The sequence below is a fragment of the Rhinoderma darwinii genome, chromosome 5 (genome assembly GCF_050947455.1).
Source record: "Rhinoderma darwinii isolate aRhiDar2 chromosome 5, aRhiDar2.hap1, whole genome shotgun sequence".
NCBI lineage: Eukaryota > Metazoa > Chordata > Amphibia > Anura > Rhinodermatidae > Rhinoderma > Rhinoderma darwinii.
The window spans coordinates 7,882,050-7,904,670 of NC_134691.1; the positions used below are offsets into that span (position 1 = coordinate 7,882,050).

The 22,621-nt window shown below is 41.8% G+C and overlaps 1 protein-coding gene across 2 annotated transcripts in view; it reads left to right on the top strand.

Moving 5' to 3' along the window:
* TRAPPC9 (trafficking protein particle complex subunit 9) overlaps positions 1–22,621 on the top strand; it is a 531,112-nt gene that overhangs the window by 120,719 nt on the left and 387,772 nt on the right. For both annotated transcript variants that reach the window (XM_075825698.1, XM_075825699.1), the window contains exon 17: positions 4,019–4,143. In XM_075825698.1, the coding sequence (XP_075681813.1) occupies positions 4,019–4,143 (125 nt within the window). The remainder of the gene's footprint in view (positions 1–4,018; positions 4,144–22,621) is intronic.

Genomic DNA, 22,621 nt, shown 5'->3' on the forward strand with positions numbered 1-22,621 from the left:
AATTTTTAATGCAGCTCTGGCTGTGACTGGATAGTACGATTTATCATATTGAGGTAATGAAAATAAAATGGAAATTTAATTAAAGGGGTTGTCCAGGATTAGAATAACATCACTTCTATCTTTTTAGAAACTGCTCCACACCACATGGGTTGTGTCGCAAGTGAATTGAGCTTGAGCTGCAATACCGCACACTTCCCGTGGGCAGGTGTGGCGCTGTTTTTTGAAGAAAGCAGCCATTCTTTCTAAAATCATCTACAACCCCTTTAATATTTAGCAACTTTGCATATACTTTGAAAAATTTATTTTGCACTGATTTGGCTTACATTATGTCTTATGCTCCAGTCACATCCAAAGCTGAATTTACCATTCTGCTGGTTGGCCTTGAGAACGCTGGCTTCTATACCCTCTGCAGCTAGACATGTGACCTAACAGCTCAATTTTAACATTATTTTTACCTGATCTTCCACATTGCCCTTTTCTTTTTGATCAGGATTCCAGTATAATTTTACGTGCAGCTCTTGTTGTGAATGGAGAATGTAATTTTATTTTTTTAATCATGTACTACCCCTCTAATAATTAATTTTGAGTAACTTTGCAAATACTGTGCTAAATTAATTTTTTACTGATTTGGATTACATTACGTCTTATCCTCCAGTCACATCCAAAGCTGCATTTACCATTCTGCGGGTTGGCCTTGAGAGCGCTGGCTTCTATACCCTCTGCAGCCAGACAGGTGACCTATCAGCACAATTTTAACATTGTTATTGTTACCTGATCTTCCACAGTGCCCTTTTTCTTTTTGTTCAGGAATCCAGTATAGTTTTATATGCAGCTCTTGTTGTGACTGGAGAATGTGATTTCTTTTTTTTAATCGTGTACTACCCCTCTAATATTGAGTAACTTTGCAAATCTGTGCAAAATTTATTTTTGACTGATTTAGGATTACATTACCTCTTATGCTCCAGTCACATCCAAAGCTGCATTCAACAATTCTGCTGGTTGTCCTTGGAAACAGACTGAACTCCGCAATCAGATATAACCTACCAGCTTTGCTCTAACTTGGTCATTGTCACCCGAGCTGCCATGGTGCCAACATGGCCCCCCCCCCCAGAGCTACCCATGGCTCCTAAATGCAACATCTGCCTAGATATATAGCAATCATGGCAATGTAATAAGACCGATTTGCCATTCAGGGCTCTAGGAAAGCGGAGTGACAATCATTTCAAATTGGCGGTCACCCAGCTTTCCCATAATCAGATATAACTAGATTCTAAGATTTGTCACAACAAGATTTTTAGACATTCGAGGGGCGATTGAAATCAACCCGGTACTTCACTTCGCTCTGTCCCAGGTTCTTCCCGTCCCCTTGCGTATTCGCGCTTTTATCCACGTATGTAAATTAGCGCGCTTTTATTTATGCCGCGTTGAGTTTTCATTTTATCCAATTTTTTCATTATGATAATTTTTCTTTTATTGCTTCCCACTCTTAACATCGCTGCGTACGGCGTCTGTAATTAAAGCGCGGAGACACAATGGGCTATATTTAGTTTCCGCTATATATGCGAGGTCGCTCATCGCCGGCATCTCGTGTTAACACGTTTATCGGATAACTACGGCGGCCATAATGATGTTAGCGAAAGGATCCCGTGCGGACGCGTTAAATTAGATCTGAAACCCTCACGTTATATGTCGCGCTTCATCCAGTGTAGTAGATAATGATAATACCGACGAGAGATCGAGACAACCATCACTAGTAGCCGTTCACATAGGGGTTGCTATCCAGCTTTCCACAGACCCTGATCGGCATATAAATCTGAAAAATGATTCGGTTACATTTTCTTCAATTAACTGCTTGTGTGTCAGTCTTTACTGTAGTTGTGATGTTCTGTTCGTGAACAAGAAAAAGCAGGATGAACATAGGCTTAACAGAATGGTGCTATAGTGCATAGTTCTGGGAAGACAAAGAATAAGTGAATATAAAATGTTCTGCCATTCTGTTCATGAACCAGGAAGAACAGTCTGAACACTATATGTCCTACCGAAATACTGCAGCCTATGGAAATTTGGTAGGACGGATCAAAATATTTGCAGAGGTGACACAGTGGTTAATATTTAGGCTTTAAAAGTATAACGTTCAGTGCAGAAACGGTGTGAATTTGAACAGACATTACTAATCGTGCCGGACAATGGATCCAGACATTTTTTGGATACAAGGAATGATTTCACATGATCTATGTTTATATACTGATGCAGCCGGGATCCGGTATTTCACTGCGTTCTCTGTAGCAGTCAGGTGAATAGTTCCCTGACCAGACACTTAACAGAGCAGCTCTATCTCCCTCACTCATAGCAGGAAATCCCAGCATTATCTGAACCGCCAATCAGCAGTTGGGTTATTAGCTGCCAGTCAACCCCGCTCCTGTTTGTATGTGCAGCTGAGGACATTTCCTCAGGGTCTTTATCATCTTCCACCCCCCGTCAAGAACCTGATGGACTGCGGATATTCTGCTGCATCTTAATTTCAGTACTTCGTTGTGTGTTAGGCCCTGTTCACACACAGTTCTTTGCAGGCAGAAAAATTGAGGCAGATTTTGATTTGCCAGCGTTGTTTAGACGCAATTTTTTTTTTTTGCGTTTTTTTTGCGCCGTAGGTTTTTTCTGTCTCCTATTGATTTAAATGGGAGGTCAGAGCCGGAAACCACTTGAAGAAAGAGGATACAACTTTTTTTTCCGCCAGCGGCCAGAAGCCGCCTGGGAAATGTACCGCCTCTGCCTGCCATTGAAATCAAAGGTGGCAATTTGGGACGTTTTTTGGCGCTGGTTCCGACGCGGTTTACGCGTCAAAATCGGCGCCAAAGAACTCTGTGTGATCTGACCCCAACTCCTGTTATCCGTCCATTTCATCCCACTCATCCCATTTCACACTCACATGGGTCCTGAAAGCTGAGATATATAGATTTGTTTGATGGGGTCCTCACATCGTAGAGCGCTGGTCATCGTTATTTTTTTCTCCCTTAAAGGGGCTGTCCAGTTTAGAAAACCCTTTGTCAAATCCCCTATTTAGATAATAGTGCGTGTGTGGGAGGGGGGGGGTCCTCTGTTCGGGATCCTCATCTCTTGGTCAGAGTGGAGAGCGGTTGCATAAAGCATCTCTTCCTGGAGGACCTGTCCTGTCCTGTATTACACAGACAACACATTGATATGAATGGACAGAGTGTAATGCTTCATTTCTCCTGTGGTGGCGCTGCAGAGAAACTGAACACTTACCGCCAGGTTTCCCCACAGATCACAGCTGATCGATGGGGGACACATTGTGATCAGATTATTGTCAAGGGACTGTCCAAAGTGGAGAACCCCTTTAAAAACTGATGTTTGACCAATGTCAGGATTCTACAGACAGCACCTCCAAGCTCAGCTCCCGATACAGCTATGAGTTCTAGCTGGGTGATATATGGAGTGGTTTATAGGGCTAAATGCAGTCACCCCTATATTTTAAGGCTTTGAGTGGGGTAAGGCTATGGTCACATGGTGGATTTGGCCAAGGAACCGTGGCAGAAATCTGAGGTTGATCCTTGGATTTCTGTTGTGCTTTTTCCGTAAAATGGGGCTAATCTACCTGTGGTTACCCGAAATTCTGCCCTGTATAAACAGCGGGGTGGTTTCCCATCGAAGACAACGGGAGGCTTCTTACAACCGTTTTTCATGCGGAAAAAGCATCAGAATCAGCGCGAAAATTCTGCTGTGTGAACAGGGTCTTAGGCATTGTCTTATCAAGGGGCTAATTTATGGAAACCGTAGAGAAAAAATTGTTTGGTTTTGTCTCTAGTTAGAAGTCAGAGCTGTAGATATCGTTTCTATGTGCAGCTTTTGAGTGATTGATTGATCTTGTGACCATTGGATGACATCCTTGGATTTGTAAACTACAGCACCCTCTGTCTGCTTGATGTAGAAATTCTTCTTTCTTGCTTTCCTTGTATATTCCCTATATTAAATTGTTCTGCATCCCCGATTTTCGCAGACGGCATCAGTGTCAGCGGCCTCCCTGTATCCAGTCCCTTCCGACACATTATCAAACCCAGATTGGAGACCAAAACCTTCAACCCTCCCATGAGCAGCGGAAGCAGCGACTTCAGCCATGTTAAGGTGAGTGTAAAAAAATGAAAGCTTGTGGATGGATGTGTGAGATGACGTGTGAGGTCTCAGACTGAGCGTTACTTATTGGGAAAATCGGGACCCCATCACAGTGCAGAGTATTTCAGGATAGGAATTTTGTTGTGGAAAGTCAAAAGTAGTGAAAGAGGTAGCGTTTTCCCAGCAGAGTATTTAATGTCAGGAGTGTTCTGATCTTGTAGGAGGTCACAATTTGAGCAGTTGATACAAGGTCCACCAGCAGCACAGAGTATTTCAAGAGATGAATAAACATATTTTGTAGTGGTAGCGACCAGTCCACTCATGTTATGATGTCAGTGAGGACAGGACTGTATGTGACTGGCACAGTGTCATGATGGGAGGAGGGAAACGTGACTGAGAGTTACATAGTAAAAAAAGGAGCCGGGCCCCCAGCATCACAGAGTATTTCAGGAGAGCAGTTTGCTGGTTTTGTGGAAGATCACAGCTTGCGAGTTATATGAAAGGAGCAGGTTCCCACAGTATCGCAGAGTATTTCAGAAGAGTAGGCTGTTGATTATGTGGAAGATCATAGACTGAGTTATGTAGTGAAAAGAGCAGGGTTCCACAGCAGCACAGAGTATCTCAGAAGAGGACTGTTCTGATCTTGTGGGGGACAGTGACCTGTACACTCGTGATGAAGATAGCGAGGACAGGACTGCACGTGACAGGGCAGTGTCATGATGTCCGGAGAGGGATGAGGCAAGTGGCAGGTCAGAGACTGAGCGTTGAAGGAGAAGGGTCGTCCGACAGCACAGAGTATTTCAGGAGAGTAGTCTGCTGATTTTATGGAGAGTCACAGACTGAGAGTTACATAGTGGAAGAAGCATAACAGGGTTTCACAGCAGCACAGAATATTTCAGGAGAGTAGTCTACTAATCTTATAGAAGCTCACAGACTGAGAGTTACATATTGGGAGGAGCAGGGTCCCACAGCAGCACATAGTATTTCAGGAGATAATTTTGCTGTTAATGGGGGGGGGTAGTAATCGGTCCACTCATGTTGGTGAGGGCTGCATGTGACAGGAGCAGTGTCGTGATGTGAGGTGTAGACCACCATTGCCCTTTCTTAGCGGCAGCCATTGAGTGCTCCTCTGCGGGATCGTTCCGGTTGAGCTCGGAGTAATGTGAGCGGGTTGTGCTGTGTGATTATCAGTGTGATGAATGTTACTACACGGCAGGAAGAGCCTCGGTAATGACAGGACCGCTCCATTCCATCTGGTTTGGCAGCGATGCCAGGAATAAGGTTACCTGGGCCCCGCTCGCTCGCAGACTGATCTGTGTCTGAGCAGGAAGTGTCCCCTCTCCTCCGACCCATTCACATTGCTGCAACCATCCTGCCTGGTCCCCGGGGGAGGCTGATGGTTTTGGAGGATGAAACTGACCATCCTTGTGTTCTCCTGGAGCTTCTCACCATGCAGCAGTGTAATACAGGGCCATACAGCGCGGGTGAGCGAGTACCTATAGTGTATATAAAGGGTGCACGTCTCGGCCAGGCTGCGCTTTTCTGCCTGGTACCACGGGTCCTACTCTGTATATGTAATTCTATGGGCAAGGACATAACTGCACTGTTTGTAGTTGAGCTCTTATTATTTAGTCTTGGACTTCATGGTTGGGACGAAGCAACATGCTCAAGATATAATGCCCTGTATACAGAGCATTCAGAATAGGATTAGTGGACCGTTCATAGATCCCCGCCGATCAGCAGAATTAAATGGTCCGGTGCTTTAGTCAGCGCCGCTGTGGCCGGTACTACAGCCCAGTCTTATTTGAGTGAATGGAACAGACCTGCAGTACCAGGAACAACCACACTCACGTGTGCGGCGCTGTTCTTGTGTAAAAATATGAAGGGGCCCGGGGGTCACATCCCTACCAATTGCGGCGATATTCCTGCATATCACGGGTGACTCCATGTTGCTGTGTAGCCCTGCGGTCCACAGTGAGAGACGCTCTTTGTAGTGTCACTCTATTCTACAGAATGGCTGTCCTGTCCAGGGACACAAAAACAGGGGCGTATGGAAAGGGCTTTCTTGAACTGCAAAATATTCAGTGGTGCCTGGACCCGATAAACCAGCTGATACTATAAAACCGAAGTCGCCATCTTCGTTTTAGGTTCCATCTTTTTGGAACCTAAAACTACTCATTTACCTTTGTAATGAAAGTCGTCCATTAATAATGCGAGCGTGCGTTCAGGCTAATGGCAGACAGTGATGGATGCCGGGCCCAGGGTTATCGGTAATACGAAGATCCTGTCTTACCAGCAAGATGAGGCCTGACAGAATGAATACACAGGACCATGTGCGCTAATCTCCAAATAATATCCAGTCACGTAGGGCGTGTGTCCCTTGTATTTCCAAAACGGAAAAATACGCTATGGAGAACTTTACATTGTAAGCCTATGAGAAAAATATTCTGCAACGTAACAAATTGAGAAATCGGGTTGAATTGCAGAATATTTTTTCCATTGGACATTGCACAAGGCAAATATGCCACGTGTGACTGAAACCTTAAAACGCAACTCCAGTCACAGGTGATACTAACCTCAATGATGCAGTAAACAATCCTAAATCAGTGTGATAGACAATTAACATTAATGCTTAAAAGTTGCCTTCCAGCATCTGGGGAACAAATTACATTTTCTCATTGTGGGAGCAGATTTTTCCTGTGCTCTGTATTTCCCTGCTGATATGAGTGAAGGAAGGGAAGTGGACAACTGCCTCACAAAAGTGGTCAAAACTTTTCACACTGATTCAGCGGTTGTCCTGACTATCCAAGTTCACTGCTATAATACTGCCCCCTATGTACAAGAATATAACTACTATAATACTGCCCCTATATACAAGAATATAACTACTATAATACTGCCCCTATATACAAGAATATAACTACTATAATACTGCTCCTATATACAAGAATATAACTACTATAATACTGCCCCTATATACAAGAATATAACTACTATAATACTGCCCCTATCTACAAGAATATAACTACTATAATACTGCTCCCTATATACAAGAATATAACTACTATAATACTGCCCCCTATATACGAGAATATAACTACTATAATACTGCCTCCTATATACAAGAATATAACTACTATAATACTGCCCCCTATATACAAGAATATAACTACTATAATACTGCTCTCTATATACAAGAATATAACTACTATAATACTGCTCCTATATACAAGAATATAACTACTATAATACTGCCCCTATATACAAGAATATAACTACTATAATACTGCCCCTATATACAAGAATATAACTACTATAATACTGCTCTCTATATACAAGAATATAACTACTATAATACTGCCCCCTATATACAAGAATATAACTACTATACTACTGCCCCCTATATACAAGAACATAACTACTATAATACTGCTCCTATATACAAGAATATAACTACTATAATACTGCTCCTATATACAAGAATATAACTACTATAATACTGCCCCCTATATACAAGAATATAACTACTATAATATTGCCCCCTATATACAAGAATATAACTACTATAATACTGCTCCCTATATACAAGAATATAACTACTATAATACTGCTCCTATATACAAGAATATAACTACTATAATACTGCCCCCTATATACAAGAATATAACTACTATAATACTGCCCCCTATATACAAGAATATAACTACTATAATACTGCCCCCTATATACAAGAATATAACTACTATAATACTGCTCTCTATATACAAGAATATAACTACTATAATACAGCCCCTATATACAAGAATATAACTACTATAATACTGCCCCTATATACAAGAATATAACTACTATAATACTGCCCCTATGTATAAGAATATAACTACTATAATACTGCCCCTATATACAAGAATATAACTACTATAATACTGCCCCCTATATACAATAATATAACTACTATAATACTGCCCCCTATGTACAAGAATATAACTACTATAATACTGCCCCTATATACAAGAATATAACTACTATAATACTGCCCCTATGTATAAGAATATAACTACTATAATACTGCCCCTATATACAAGAATATAACTACTATAATACTGCCCCCTATATACAAGAATATAACTACTATAATACTGCCTCTATATACAAGAATATAACTACTATAATACTGCTCCTATATACAAGAATATAACTACTATAATACTGCCCCTATATACAAGAATAAACTACTATAATACTGCCTCCTATATACAAGAATATAACTACTATAATACTGCCCCTATATACAAGAATATAACTACTATAATACTGCTCCCTATATACAAGAATATAACTACTATAATACTGCCCACTATATACAAGAATATAACTACTATAATACTGCTCCTATATACAAGAATATAACTACTATAATACTGCTCCTATATACAAGAATATAACTACTATAATACTGCCCCTATATACAAGAATATAAACTACTATAATACTGCTCCTATATACAAGAATATAACTACTATAATACTGCTCCTATATACAAGAATATAACTACTATAATACTGCCCCTATATACAAGAATATAACTATTATAATACTGCTCCTATATACAAGAATATAACTAGTATAACACTGCTCCTATATACAAGAATATAACTACTATAATACTGCCCCCTATATACAAGAATATAACTACTATAATACTGCCCCTATGTATAAGAATATAACCATTTCCCTGCCCCTATAGATAAGAGAATGGATATGCATATGTAGCAGAATGTGACTTGCTATTTAGATGCTGCTTTGTCTGCCTGTCGTACAGGAGAGGATGCTGAGTGACATACAGGTGGCTGTGCGGTAATAACCGGTGATGATGTAACAGCGGCTGTGAATATAGTGACTGTGTAGCAGGGTGATGATCTTCTGCCCTCTTTGATCTGTGACACAAGTGAATGAGATTTATCAGCGGTCCAGATGACGGATGACTCCGCAGATGATCACCCGGGGCTCGAGCTCTGTGCTCTCTAACCCATCGCCTCTAACCATTGCTTGATTCTTCTGAAGTGTTTACAGCCAGCAGTGATCTTGTAGTCCGTAATAAATCACCGGTGTTATAATGGCTGAAAGAGTTAAAGACGTATAATGTAATAGAGCTTATTGGTGCTCTCATACACCTGAATCAACCAATGCTCTAAGAAGGGAGAAATAAAGCTACGAGTATAGTTTTTACACTGCGCTACTATATGACTGCAATTCCCTGCAGTATTACGTATATTACTACTGTTACTACCACAAGGGGCAGTGTTGAGCCTTGTTCCTTGTACAGCGCTTACGTAGTAAAATATTAAGATTTGACGATGATATTAAATTATGTAAAAGAATTAACGTCGACGAGGATCAGGATTGTTACAAATTAGTTTGGAGAAGTTGGAGGCTTGGGCAGAGAATTGGCAAATGAGGTTTTATACCCATAAATTTAAAGTAATGCACTTGAGATGCTAAAATACATGTCGCCGTTACATACTAAATAAAAAAACACTGGGTAAAATGGACATGGAAAAAGGCTTAGGTCCCATGCACACAATCGCATTTTACGGATGACTGTCCGTGGCCAGCTGTGCCCGTAAACACGGACAGTGATTACGGGCATGGTCGTGTGCATGGGGCCTTAGGGATATTAGTCGGCGGTAGACTAAGCTGTAGCAACCAGTGTCAGGCAGCTGCTGCCAAGGCAAATGAGATCATAGGGTGCATCAAAAGGGTGCCTGGCCCAAATTCTAAAAAGGTTTATAGTAGTCACCGTGGAGTCTGGTTTGTAGGTTTCTCCTGTAATCTGCATTTGACAGATTCCTCCATTAGGCTGGTGGAGCTGTTGTTACTCCTAGACGCTTCCACTTTACAATAATAGCACTTACAGGTGATCGGGCAGACGTAGCAGATAATAACAGTTACAGATGAGCAGGGCAGATCTAGCAGATAGTAATAGCACTTACAGGTGACCAGAGCAGATAATAGCACTTACAGGTGACCGGATCAGATCTAGCAGATAATAACAACACTTACAGGTGATCGTAGCAGATCCAGCAGATAATAATAGCACTTACAGGTGACCAGAGCAGATAATAGCACTTACAGGTGACCGGATCAGATCTAGCAGATAATAACAACACTTACAGGTGACCGTAGCAGATCCAGCAGATAATAATAGCACTTACAGGTGACCGGATCAGATCTAGCAGCTAATAATAGCTCATACAGTTGAACAGGGCCGATTTAGCAGATAATAACACTTACAGGTGACCAGGGAAGATCTGGCAGATCAGAAATGTTAGAAACAGACTTGTGGCAAAGTGCCACGTGTAAGGTGACTGAGTGCTTTACTCCAACCTACAGTATACTAATAGCAATGTTTGTCAATGGTGGTTACATGACTATGTGCTTGATTTGTTTGCACCTGGTTTCAATAGGTGTGGCTGAAAAATTATAACTTTAGTCAGCTATTCAGTATTTTTTAATGTGTATAATTGTATAGTTTATTTACTTTAAGATCTCTGCTTGCTTTCAGTAGATGGATCCATTTTTGGTTAAATGTAGAGGCTGATAAACCTGTACAGACCAAACACATCTCACAGTTGAAGGTTCGTTACAGTTGTATCCAGTCTAGACAATTTCATGTGAGTTATCCACATCACCAGCACAAATCTTTCTACTGTATCAACAGTTTGCTACAATGTATCAGTGCAGGTAAAATGTATCAGTCCGAAGTCCAGGCTGTTAAATTCACAGAGCCTTGTCTGTGAGAAGTATTAGGTTTCAATTCACTGACATGGTCTTAAAAATAGTTTGGCGTGAAAAGCAAGTAGATTATAAAAGTTGCAGGTCCTTTGATGTACACATGATTTTTCTACCTATTGGGGGTGACCGTACTTTGTATGATCAGAAGACCTCCGTGCGGTGGCGTGTTACACGCGTGTGCAGGAAGTGCGGATATACGCGCTCGTCTACATTGAGGAGGATTACGCAGATTATCGGTTGGTGTAAATAGGGGAAAGGTTTTCCTGAGGACAGCGTTTCCTGCGCAGGGTTATATTTAGCCGCAGTTTGTCCCCCGTTGTGCTGTTTAAAGATTCATTGCGGGCTGTTAATAGGTATATTTATAACTGGTCTGTCAACCGGCGGAGTCAGCGCGCTGTGATAAATGGTAATTCTGTGCTAGGCACTGGCTGCCATGGTAGCCGTTAACCCTTTCCGGTAGCTGCTGACTGGCACGGCGGGTCTCAATAGAAAGAAGCGGAGATTTCTTTGCTCTCCTCTCTTCCCGTCTATGGGCCAACGTCTGTCACGGACGACGGTGCGGACACAATGTGTGATTTTTTAACCGGTATTCCCCTAATGTCTCAATGAGAGGGGCATCGGAATCGGGCACTGCCCATGTGTGAGTTTAGGCTGCTTGTGGGGGTCTTTTGTGAAGTCATTGGCATGATCAGTAAATGGAGGTTGGTGTGGAGGTGGCACGATGGGCTGGTGAGTGTAGAAACAGGACTTGTTCTATAGGGTCATCATTCGGACGGTTGTGCCATATTGAAATGCATTGGGTCATCGATAAATGGGGTTGTCCAACGTAGGACATTTATGTAGGTGATATATGCCTGATCACTGTGACCCCCACCGATCACTGTGACCCCCAGTGATCACTCTGACCCCCACGATCACTGTGACCCCCACCGATCACTGTGACCCCCACCGATCACTGTGACAACGACGATGCATCAGTGACCAATGCTCCTTTCAAACTCCTCATTGCACAACTTCAAGGGGGTTTGGGAGCCCTGTTCTAGTGATCATTGGGGGTTCCAGAAGTGGGACCCCCAGCGATCAGATATTTTGCATGTTCTGCAACTTTCTAATTCACTTTTTATTTAAAATCCTAGCCATTTTAAAGATCTCTGCTTGATGTCTGTGACTGGGAACTTCCTTGGACGCTCTTCAGAGGCTGAAAACCTGTACCTACCTAATATATCTAACAGCTGTGGGTTTGCTACAGTTGTATCCGGCCTAGAGAATCCTCTGGGAGTTAGGCCTTTGTTCACACGGAGCTAAAAAAACAAAACATTTGTAAATGCGTAAAAAAAACAGTAGCGTTTTTGCAAAGCGCTTTTTAAATGACAAGCGTTTTTGACGCGTTTTTAGCACGTTTTTTGAACTATGGGAATTAGACGCGTTATTTCGCACATTTTCTGCGCTGGGATTTCACCCCATGCTATTTTTTTTACACTATGCTTTTTTTAAACACGGGTGCGTAAAAAACCGCGTCGTATGCACTACAAAGCATTTTCCCATTGATGTCAATGCGTTTTTGACGTGTTTTTCTGCGCGTAAAACGCAGCAAAGAAGCGTCGATTACACGCTTGGATTCTAGACTGATACATTTTACCCGCCCTGATACATTGTAACACCTATTGGTGCAGAGGAGACAGGTATGTGCTGCTGATATGTTTAGCCCACGGAGCGCAGTCTACACTATCTACAATTGTAGCAAACCATCAGCTGTTAGATGTTTTAGGTCTGTATAAAAATTAAATAAAACCAATCTAAATAACCACGTCCTGATCGAACGGGGATCAACGTCCGGAAGAGTCTTGGGGTTAAATAAAGAGTCTCCTGAGTTTGGGGCAGGAATCTGGTTGGGTTTATTTATTGGTCTGGTGGCACGAGGATAATACGAGGACCGATAATCTATGGTCTAGGCCTTATTCACATGAGCGTATTTCTCGTCGTGCGCTGTCCGTTTTTACAACACAAAAGACCGATCCCTGCAATTCAATGGGGCTGTTCTCACATCCGTGCTTTTTCACGAAGTTTGTATCCGTTGCGAGAAACTCACTGCATTTCCTACTCTGGTCCGTTTTTACGGAGCACGTCGCCCATTAAAGTCTAAGGTGCGTGAAAAAAATGGACAGCAGACAGACGACAGCCTTGTGCCGTCCGTTTTTCACGTATCGGTTGCTAACAAATGCAGAGAAAAAAACGAAAAGTGAAACCAGGAAATGCTGCAGGGGAGAAACACGGACCAGAAAAACGGATGACATACGGAAACTATACTGACGCAGCACGGACGGTCATACGCATGAAAAACGGATACAAATCGGATACGCTCGTGTGAATAAAGACTTAGGAGAATCAGATCCAGATTTCCCCTGATCGCCGCCCCTGCGTAATAGATGGAGAATAGTGATGATGGCCGCAGCGACCCCATACACTCTCCACACTGAAACGCTGGTTCATAAAGAGTCAGTTCACAGAGTTTTTTTGGCACTGATTTTGATGCAGAAACCATGCGAGAATCAGCGCCAAAAAAATGCCAAAACCCCCCCACATTGATATAAATGGGAGGTGGAGGCGTTTGTTTTCAGGACGGCTTTTGGGCGCTCGCAGAAAAAAAAAAGTGGCATGTCCTTTTTTTTTTGTTGCGATTTCCAGTGAAATCAATGGGAGGCAGAAAAAACCTGTGGCTCTCGTTTCAGAGCGTTTTTACCAGCGTTTCTTGGCCGCGGTCATCGCATAAGCCTCAATGGTTGTGGGTGAAAGACTACGCGGAAAAATACATGCATTCAGTTGAAAATCTGCCACAAAATTCCTGGAGGCAAAAAACTCAGTGTGTACAGGGCCTGTTAAAGGGTTTAGTACAATTCCACTTCTAGACGCTCCGATGTTAAAGGGTAACTAAACGTTCAACCAACTTCTGACATGTCATAGTGACATGTCAGAAGTTTTGATTAGTGGGGGTCCGAGCACTGAGACCCCCACCAATCGCTAAAACAAAGAGGCAGAAGTGCTCTTGTGACTGCTCAGCCGCTTAGTTTCTGTTTGGCTTTTTCCGGAAATCAATGTAGCGATGTACGGGCTCATAGAAACAGACCTCCTCGGATATCAACATCTTCACAAAAACTGCCCGGGAGCTTCATGGCATGGGGGCCGAGCAGCTGAATGCCAACCTTACATCACCCAGCACAATGCCAAGCGTCAGATGGAGGGTGTAAAGCCGCCACCACTGGACTCTGGAGCAGCGGAAACATGTTCTACGGAGTGACGCTTCTCTATGTGATGTGTTCTGTGGAGTGACGCTTCTCTAAGTGATGTGTTCTGTGGAGTGACGCTTCTCTATGTGACGTGTTCTGTGGAGTGACGCTTCTCTATATGACGTGTTCTGTGGAGTGACGCTTCTCTATATGACGTGTTCTGTGGAGTGACTCTTCTCTATATGACGTGTTCTGTGGAGTGACGCTTCTCTATGTGACGTGTTCTGTGGAGTGACGCTTCTCTATATGACGTGTTCTGTGGAGTGACGCTTCTCTATGTGACGTGTTCTGTGGAGTGACGCTTCTCTATCTGGGGTGTTCTGTGGAGTGACGCTTCTCTATGTGACGTGTTCTGTGGAGTGACACTTCTCTATATGACGTGTTCTGTGGAGTGACGCTTCTCTATGTGACGTGTTCTGTGGAGTGACGCTTCTCTATATGACGTGTTCTGTGGAGTGACGCTTCTCTATCTGGAGTGTTCTGTGGAGTGACGCTTCTCTATGTGACGTGTTCTGTGGAGTGACGCTTCTCTATGTGACGTGTTCTGTGGAGTGACGCTTCTCTATGTGACGTGTTCTGTGGAGTGACGCTTCTCTATGTGACGTGTTCTGTGGAGTGACGCTTCTCTATATGACGTGTTCTGTGGAGTGACGCTTCTCTATCTGGAGTGTTCTGTGGAGTGACGCTTCTCTATATGACGTGTTCTGTGGAGTGACGCTTCTCTATATGACGTGTTCTGTGGAGTGACGCTTCTCTATGTGACGTGTTCTGTGGAGTGACGCTTCTCTATATGACGTGTTCTGTGGAGTGACGCTTCTCTATGTGACGTGTTCTGTGGAGTGACGCTTCTCTATGTGACGTGTTCTGTGGAGTGACGCTTCTCTATATGACGTGTTCTGTGGAGTGACGCTTCTCTATGTGACGTGTACTGTGGAGTGACGCTTCTCTATGTGACGTGTTCTGTGGAGTGACGCTTCTCTATATGACTTGTTCTGTGGAGTGACGCTTCTCTATGTGACGTGTTCTGTGGAGTGACGCTTCTCTATGATGTGTTCTGTGGAGTGACGCTTCTCTATATGACGTGTTCTGTGGAGTGACGCTTCTCTGTGTCGTGTTCTGTGGAGTGACGCTTCTCTATGTGACGTGTTCTGTGGAGTGACGCTTCTCTATGTGACGTGTTCTGTGGAGTGACGCTTCTCTATATGACGTGTTCTGTGGAGTGACGCTTCTCTATATGACGTTCTGTGGAGTGACGCTTCTCTATATGACTCGTTCTGTGGAGTGACGCTTCTCTATGTGACGTGTTCTGTGGAGTGACGCTTCTCTATGTGACGTGTTCTGTGGAGTGACGCTTCTCTATGTGACGTGTTCTGTGGAGTGACGCTTCTCTACATGACGTGTTCTGTGGGGTGACGCTTCTCTATATGATGATGGGTCCGGGTTTGGTGAATGCCAGGAGATCGTTACCCGCCTGACTGCATTGTGCCAGCTGTAAAGTTTGGTGAGTGAGGGGTAATGCTATGGGGGTGTTTTTCTGGGGTCTGTTCCAGTGAAGGGTTAATTCTTCAGCATGTGAGACATTGTGGGCAATTGTAGCTTCCAACTTTGTGGGAACAGTTTGGGGTTCGGTTTTTCATTGCCTCATGACTGCTCCCCAGTGCACAACCTCCATAAAGACATGGCTGGCTGGTTGGTCGGCTGGTTGGTTGGTCGGCTGGTTGGTTGGTCGGCTGGCTGGTTGGTCGGCTGGTTGGTTGGTTGGTCGGCTGGCTGGTTGGTCGGCTGGCTGGTTGGTTGGTCAGCTGGCTGGTTGGTTGGTCGGCTGGTTGGTCGGCTGGTTGGTCGGCTGGTTGGTTGGTTGGTCGGCTGGTTGGTTGGTTGCCTGGTTGGTTGGTTGGTTGGTTGGTTTGTTTGGTTTGTTGGCTGGCTGGCTGGTTGGCTGCTTGGTTGGGGGAGTTTGGGGCGGAAGAACATGACCGGCCGCACAGGGTCCTGACCTCAACACCATCCAATACCTTTGGGATGAACTAGAATGGAGATTACGAGCCCGAGCCCCTCCCCCAACATCAATGTCTGACCTCACAAAGGTCCCAGAAGAGTGGACGATGTTTTACTGCAAAGAGGGAACCAAATCTAAATTATTTTCTATGGATTTATGAGACGTCATAAAAGCTTCTGTAGTGTAATGTGGGGGGTGTCCCAATAGTTTTGTCATATAGTGTAGATTGATATAGATATGAGATGTAAATAAAGCTTAATAATTGGACGGTTTTAACTTACACAACTTTCTGATAGACTTTGCCTATTAATTGCTCCCCATTTGCAAAATCTCTGCTTGCTGTCAGTGAATAGGAGTATTTTTGGTACGGCTATCAAAACTATAGCACCACGTGTCTCCCGCTAATAGTGAATGAATATTATATAGGGGCGGGTTGATTGGGTCAGAATTTCTCCGGTGCCCATGTAGTCCCATCTGGCTCTGATACACAGCATACTAAGGGTTAAACCTCGATGCTCTCCTTGCTGTGATCTTCGCAGCCTTCAACCAGGACACAACCTGCAGCCCAATGTTATCTAATGGCCAGGAAAACAGATCAGATTATTTCGTTTTATTCGACCCCCTCCCCCAATTCTTATTATCAGAGACGGCGTTCAGTAAATTTTTCATGAGACAAAACCCAAACCAAGTCACCTGGAGACTCAGACCCCCCCCCCCCCCCCCCCCTTATACACTTTACCCAGGCAGTGATATCAGACTTGTCATCCTTGATATAGCGCTTAGGAAATCTTCTGGGAGCGCCTTCCCGACTCTGCAGCCGTCCTTCACGCCTTAAATATTTCATAGACACTTGTGAGCGTCTGTGTATCGAGATTACTCCGTTATTCACTGCGCAAGATAGAAAAGCTAATGGAAGCGCCTTATATAACGGACTGGGGAGAAGATTTGATGGGGGTTTTGGTCCTAGTGGACTCCAAGTATAAATTCAATGTGGAATCTAATAGGGGGCAGTATTATAGTAGTTATATTCTTGTATATAGGGGGCAGTATTATAGTAGTTATATTCTTGTATAGAGGAGCAGTATTATAGTAGTTATATTCTTGTATATAGGGGGCAGTATTATAGTAGATATATTCTTGTATATAGGGGCAGTATTATAGTAGTTATAGTCTTGTATATAGGAGTTAGTATTATAGTAGATATATTCTTGTATATAGGGGCAGTATTATAGTAGTTATATTCTTGTATATAGGGGCAGTATTATAGTAGTTATATTCTTGTATATAGGGGGCAGTATTATAGTAGTTATATTCTTGTATAGAGGAGCAGTATTATAGTAGTTATATTCCTGTATATAGGAGCAGTATTATAGTAGTTATAGTCTTGTATATAGGGGAAGTATTATAGTAGTTATATTCTTGTACATAGGGTCAGTATTATACTAGTTATATTCTTGTATATAGGGGGCAGTATTATAGTAGTTATATTCTTGTATATAGGGGCAGTATTATAGTAGTTATATTCTTATATATAGGAGCAGTATTATAGTAGTTATATTCTTGTATATAGGGAGCAGTATTATAGTAGTTATATTCTTGTATATAGGAGGCAGTATTATAGTAGTTATATTCTTGTATATAGGGGCAGTATTATAGTAGTTATATTCTTGTATATAGGAGCAGTATTATAGTAGTTATATTCTTGTATATAGGAGCAGTATTATAGTAGTTATATTCTTGTATATAGGTGGCAGTATTATAGTAGTTATATTCTTGTATATAGGGGGCAGTATTATAGTAGTTATATTCTTGTATATAGGGGCAGTATTATACTAGTTATATTCTTGTATATAGGGAGCAGTATTATAGTAGTTATATTCTTGTATATAGGGGCAGTATTATAGTAGTTATATTCTTGTATATAGGAGCAGTATTATAGTAGTTATATTCTTGTATATAGGGGGCAGTATTATAGTAGTCATATTCTTGTATATAGGGAGCAGTATTATAGTAGTTATATTCTTGTACATAGGAGGCAGTATTATAGTAGTTATATTCTTGTATATAGGGGGCAGTATTATAGTAGTTATATTCTTGTATATAGGAGCAGTATTATAGTAGTTATATTCTTGTATATAGGGGGCAGTATTATAGTAGTTATATTCTTGTATATAGGGAGCAGTATTATAGTAGTTATATTCTTGTATATAGGGGCAGTATTATAGTAGTTATATTCTTGTATATAGGGAGCAGTATTATAGTAGTTATATTCTTGTATATAGGTGGCAGTATTATAGTAGTTATATTCTTGTATATAGGGGCAGTATTATAGTAGTTATATTCTTGTATATAGGGGCAGTATTATAGTAGTTATATTCTTGTATATAGGAGCAGTATTATAGTAGTTATATTCTTGTATATAGGGGGCAGTATTATAGTAGTTATATTCTTGTATATAGGGGATAGTATTATAGTAGTTATATTCTTGTATATAGGAGCAGTATTATAGTAGTTATATTCTTGTATATAGGGGATAGTATTATAGTAGTTATATTCTTGTATATAGGAGCAGTATTATAGTAGTTATATTCTTGTATATAGGGGGCAGTATTATAGTAGTTATATTCTTGTATATAGGGGACAGTATTATAGTAGTTATATTCTTGTATATAGGAGCAGTATTATAGTAGATATATTCTTGTACATAGGGGGCAGTATTATAGTAGTTATATTCTTGTATATAGGAGCAGTATTATAGTAGTTATATTCTTGTATATAGGGGGCAGTATTATAGTAGATATATTCTTGTACATAGGGGGCAGTATTATAGTAGTTATATTCTTGTATATAGGGGCAGTATTATAGTAGTTATATTCTTGTATATAGGGGCAGTATTAGGGGGGATTCACACGAGCGTGTATTCGGTCCGTGCGGGCCGCGTGGTTTTCACGCGGCACGCATGGACCAATACAAGTCTATGGGGCAGTACAGACAGTCCGTGCTTTTTGCGCAGCGTTTGTCTGCTGCGCAAAATGCGCGACAGGTTCAATAACTCTGCGTATTTCGCGCATCACGCACCCATTGAAGTCAATGGGTGCGTGAAAATCACGCGCACCACACGGAAGCACTTCCGTGGGACGAGCGTGATTCGCGCAACAGCAGTGAAAAGGATGAATGAAAACCGAAAAGCACCACGTGCTTTTCTGTTTCCGAACATCCAAACGGAGTGTCTTTGCGATGAGCGAAGCCGGACAAGCGTACCGAACTTCACCGGGTTCGGCCAAACTCGTTTTGGCCGATCCCGGCAAAAAAATTATCGGTACGCGACGTCAGGAGATAGTCACTGTCCATGGTGCTGAAAGAGTTAAACTGTTTCAGCACCATGGACAGTGACTTGCGATCCCAAAATACATTAACCTGTAAAAAAAAAACGAAGTTCTAACTTACCGATTACTCCTGTCTCCTTCCTGCAGTCCGACCTCCCGGGATGACACTTCAGTTCAAGTGACAGCTCCAGCCAATCACAGGCCAAGCACAGGCTGCAGCCAATCACAGGCTGCAGCGGTCACTTGGACTGCTGCGTCATCCAGGGAGGTGGGGCCCGATGTCAAGAGAGGCGCGTCACCAAGGACGCGTCACCAAGGACGCGTCACCAAGGCAACGGCCGGGAAGTTCTCGGTAAGTAGGAACTTTATCTTTTTTTTTTACAGGTTTTTCGCTGTTGTGTTCGGCATTCACTGTCGAGGGTGCTGAAAGATTTAGCTCTTTCAGCACCTTGGACAGTGACGGGCGTTGACAAGCCTCATCTCTATGATGCCGGCTGCGCGAAAATCACGCAGCCGCGCATCAGACACGCATGACACACGCAGCTGTCAAATGGTTTTTGCGCTCGCAAAACGCTGCGTTGTTTGCGCGCGCAAAAACGCAACGTTCGTGTGAATCTCCCCTTATAGTAGTTATATTCTTGTATATAGGAGCAGTATTATAGTAGTTATATTCTTGTATATAGGAGCAGTATTATAGTAGTTATATTCTTGTATATAGGAGGCCGTATTATAGTAGTTATGTTCTTGTATATAGGGGCAGTATTATAGTAGTTATATTCTTGTATATAGGGGGCAGTATTATAGTGGTTATATTCTTGTACATAGGGGCAGTATTATAGTAGTTATATTCTTGTATATAGGAGGCAGTATTATAGTAGTTATATTCTTGTACATAGGAGGCCGTATTATAGTAGTTATGTTCTTGTATATAGGGGCAGTATTATAGTAGTTATATTCTTGTATATAGGGGGCAGTATTATAGTGGTTATATTCTTGTACATAGGGGCAGTATTATAGTAGTTATATTCTTGTATATAGGAGTTAGTATTATAGTAGTTATATTCTTGTATATAGGAGCAGTATTATAGTAGTTATATTCTTGTATATAGGGGCAGTATTATAGTAGTTATATTCTTGTATATAGGAGCAGTATTATAGTGGTTATATTCTTGTATATAGGAGGCAGTATTATAGTAGTTATATTCTTGTATATAGGAGCAGTATTATAGTGGTTATATTCTTGTATATAGGAGGCAGTATTATAGTAGTTATTTTCTTGTATATAGGAGGCAGTATTATAGTAGTTATATTCTTGTATATAGGGGCAACAGTTATCTGCATTTTATAAATTTTCAATTAAATTGTTTGGTAACAGTGCAGGTTTACCTGCTGAGACTTGTAGTTCTCCTGTGCGTTAATCTTTACTGATTTGAAATCTAGCTACCACAAAGTTTCCATGACTGATAGGGATAGCATCCAGCTCCAATGTCTTAATTCCCTGTTTTCACAGTACTTTAGACTTGTTTTCATTGGTTTGGTCTCGCCCCGTCCTTCATTAATCTTTGAATTTTAATCTTTCTCTTAAAGGGCAGGAAATAAAGAGTTTTCCAGAGAGAAATATTGTAAAATGTCATGAATTTAAAATTGTTTCAAATGTTCTTTGACTAGTATAAATATTTCATTACTGTGCAGTCGCCCTGGGACACGGTTTGCTGCGATTTTTGCTCTATCCCCTGGATCAAAGTCACCCGATCAAAAGTTTAATTTGACGTTCCCCTTTCCTGACTCCTCTGTGGCGCTTACATTTTCGTAAAAAGGGAATAATGACGCTTTATTTCTATGCCATAAAGGTTAATGGACACAGATCTCTGTGAACGGCCGTCCTGCATTTATAAGCCTCTTGATATTTTTCCTGATATAATTTCTCGGCTTCATCTACTAAAGTTGGACTGTTGGCTACGAAACTTTCAGATATTGAATTCGGGTCCAAAATGCTAATCGTCATTCGTGTTTTATTACGTAATAGTTACAAGTAACACTCCGCAATTGTTTTTCGTCGTGATGTCATCTCTATACTGCTGAATGATGTCATTTAAAGGGGTGCTCCACAACTGGCAAATTGGGTTTAATGTAACATCTTTTAGCTTTGTATACGTGCATATGTTGATGTATACTGTCCTAATGATGAAGAATATGTATAGATAGATGTATAGGACTTATTAAAGGGTTTTTCGGGACATTAATATCAGGGACTATCCGTTGGGTAGGCCATGTTTGTTTTTTATGTTGGGATTCTGGCTCGCGGGACTCCTTCCGATCAACAGAAAGAAGGGGCTTTGCAACTTATCCTACTTTATTTACACAGGCACAGTCCCAATGGCTGTGCCTGGTTTCAAGACTTGGTCCCATTGACTGCATTTTGTTGATCGTTAGGGGTCTGAAATGTTGGTATTAATGGTGTATCTAAGGATAGGTCAACAGTATTATGTCCCTGAAACCCTCTTTAAAAAATACCTTTGTCCCCAACAGACTTGTAGATCCAGGGTCCATATTGCAAGGCTTAAGCATTATATATGTACCTGTTCCTGCTGACCCCATGTAAAATGTAGAATACCGTTTTTTTCAATTAACTCCACCCTCTAGTTTTTCATTTTTTACACCCGTCTACTTTAGATAAGCCGTTCACGAGATCATCATGCCCATATACTTATACTAGAATATGTAGATTAAAAACTGACAGTCATTCTATCTTTTAGACAGTAGTAGTGAATGTGATGTTGTCACAGCTCCACCCCTTTTACTAATATCACTATACAGTAGTGTGAATGTCATTAAGGGAAAATCAGAAGTATCTCTGCTGCTCTTGTACTGTAGTTTCTACTTACGTCAGTCAGTTGTACTCTTGGCGTCCACTTGTAGTTGGGTCGCAAGTTACAGCAGCCATATTTAGCAAATATGGAGCTATAGTCACAGTGACTGGATCTCCCATGCTTCATATCAATGCATAGTCCCTGCTGTGTTTATGTATTCCCTCTCCTCTTTCTGTGGTTCCGTCTGTCAGGATTTTCTCTTATGTTCCAACCTAG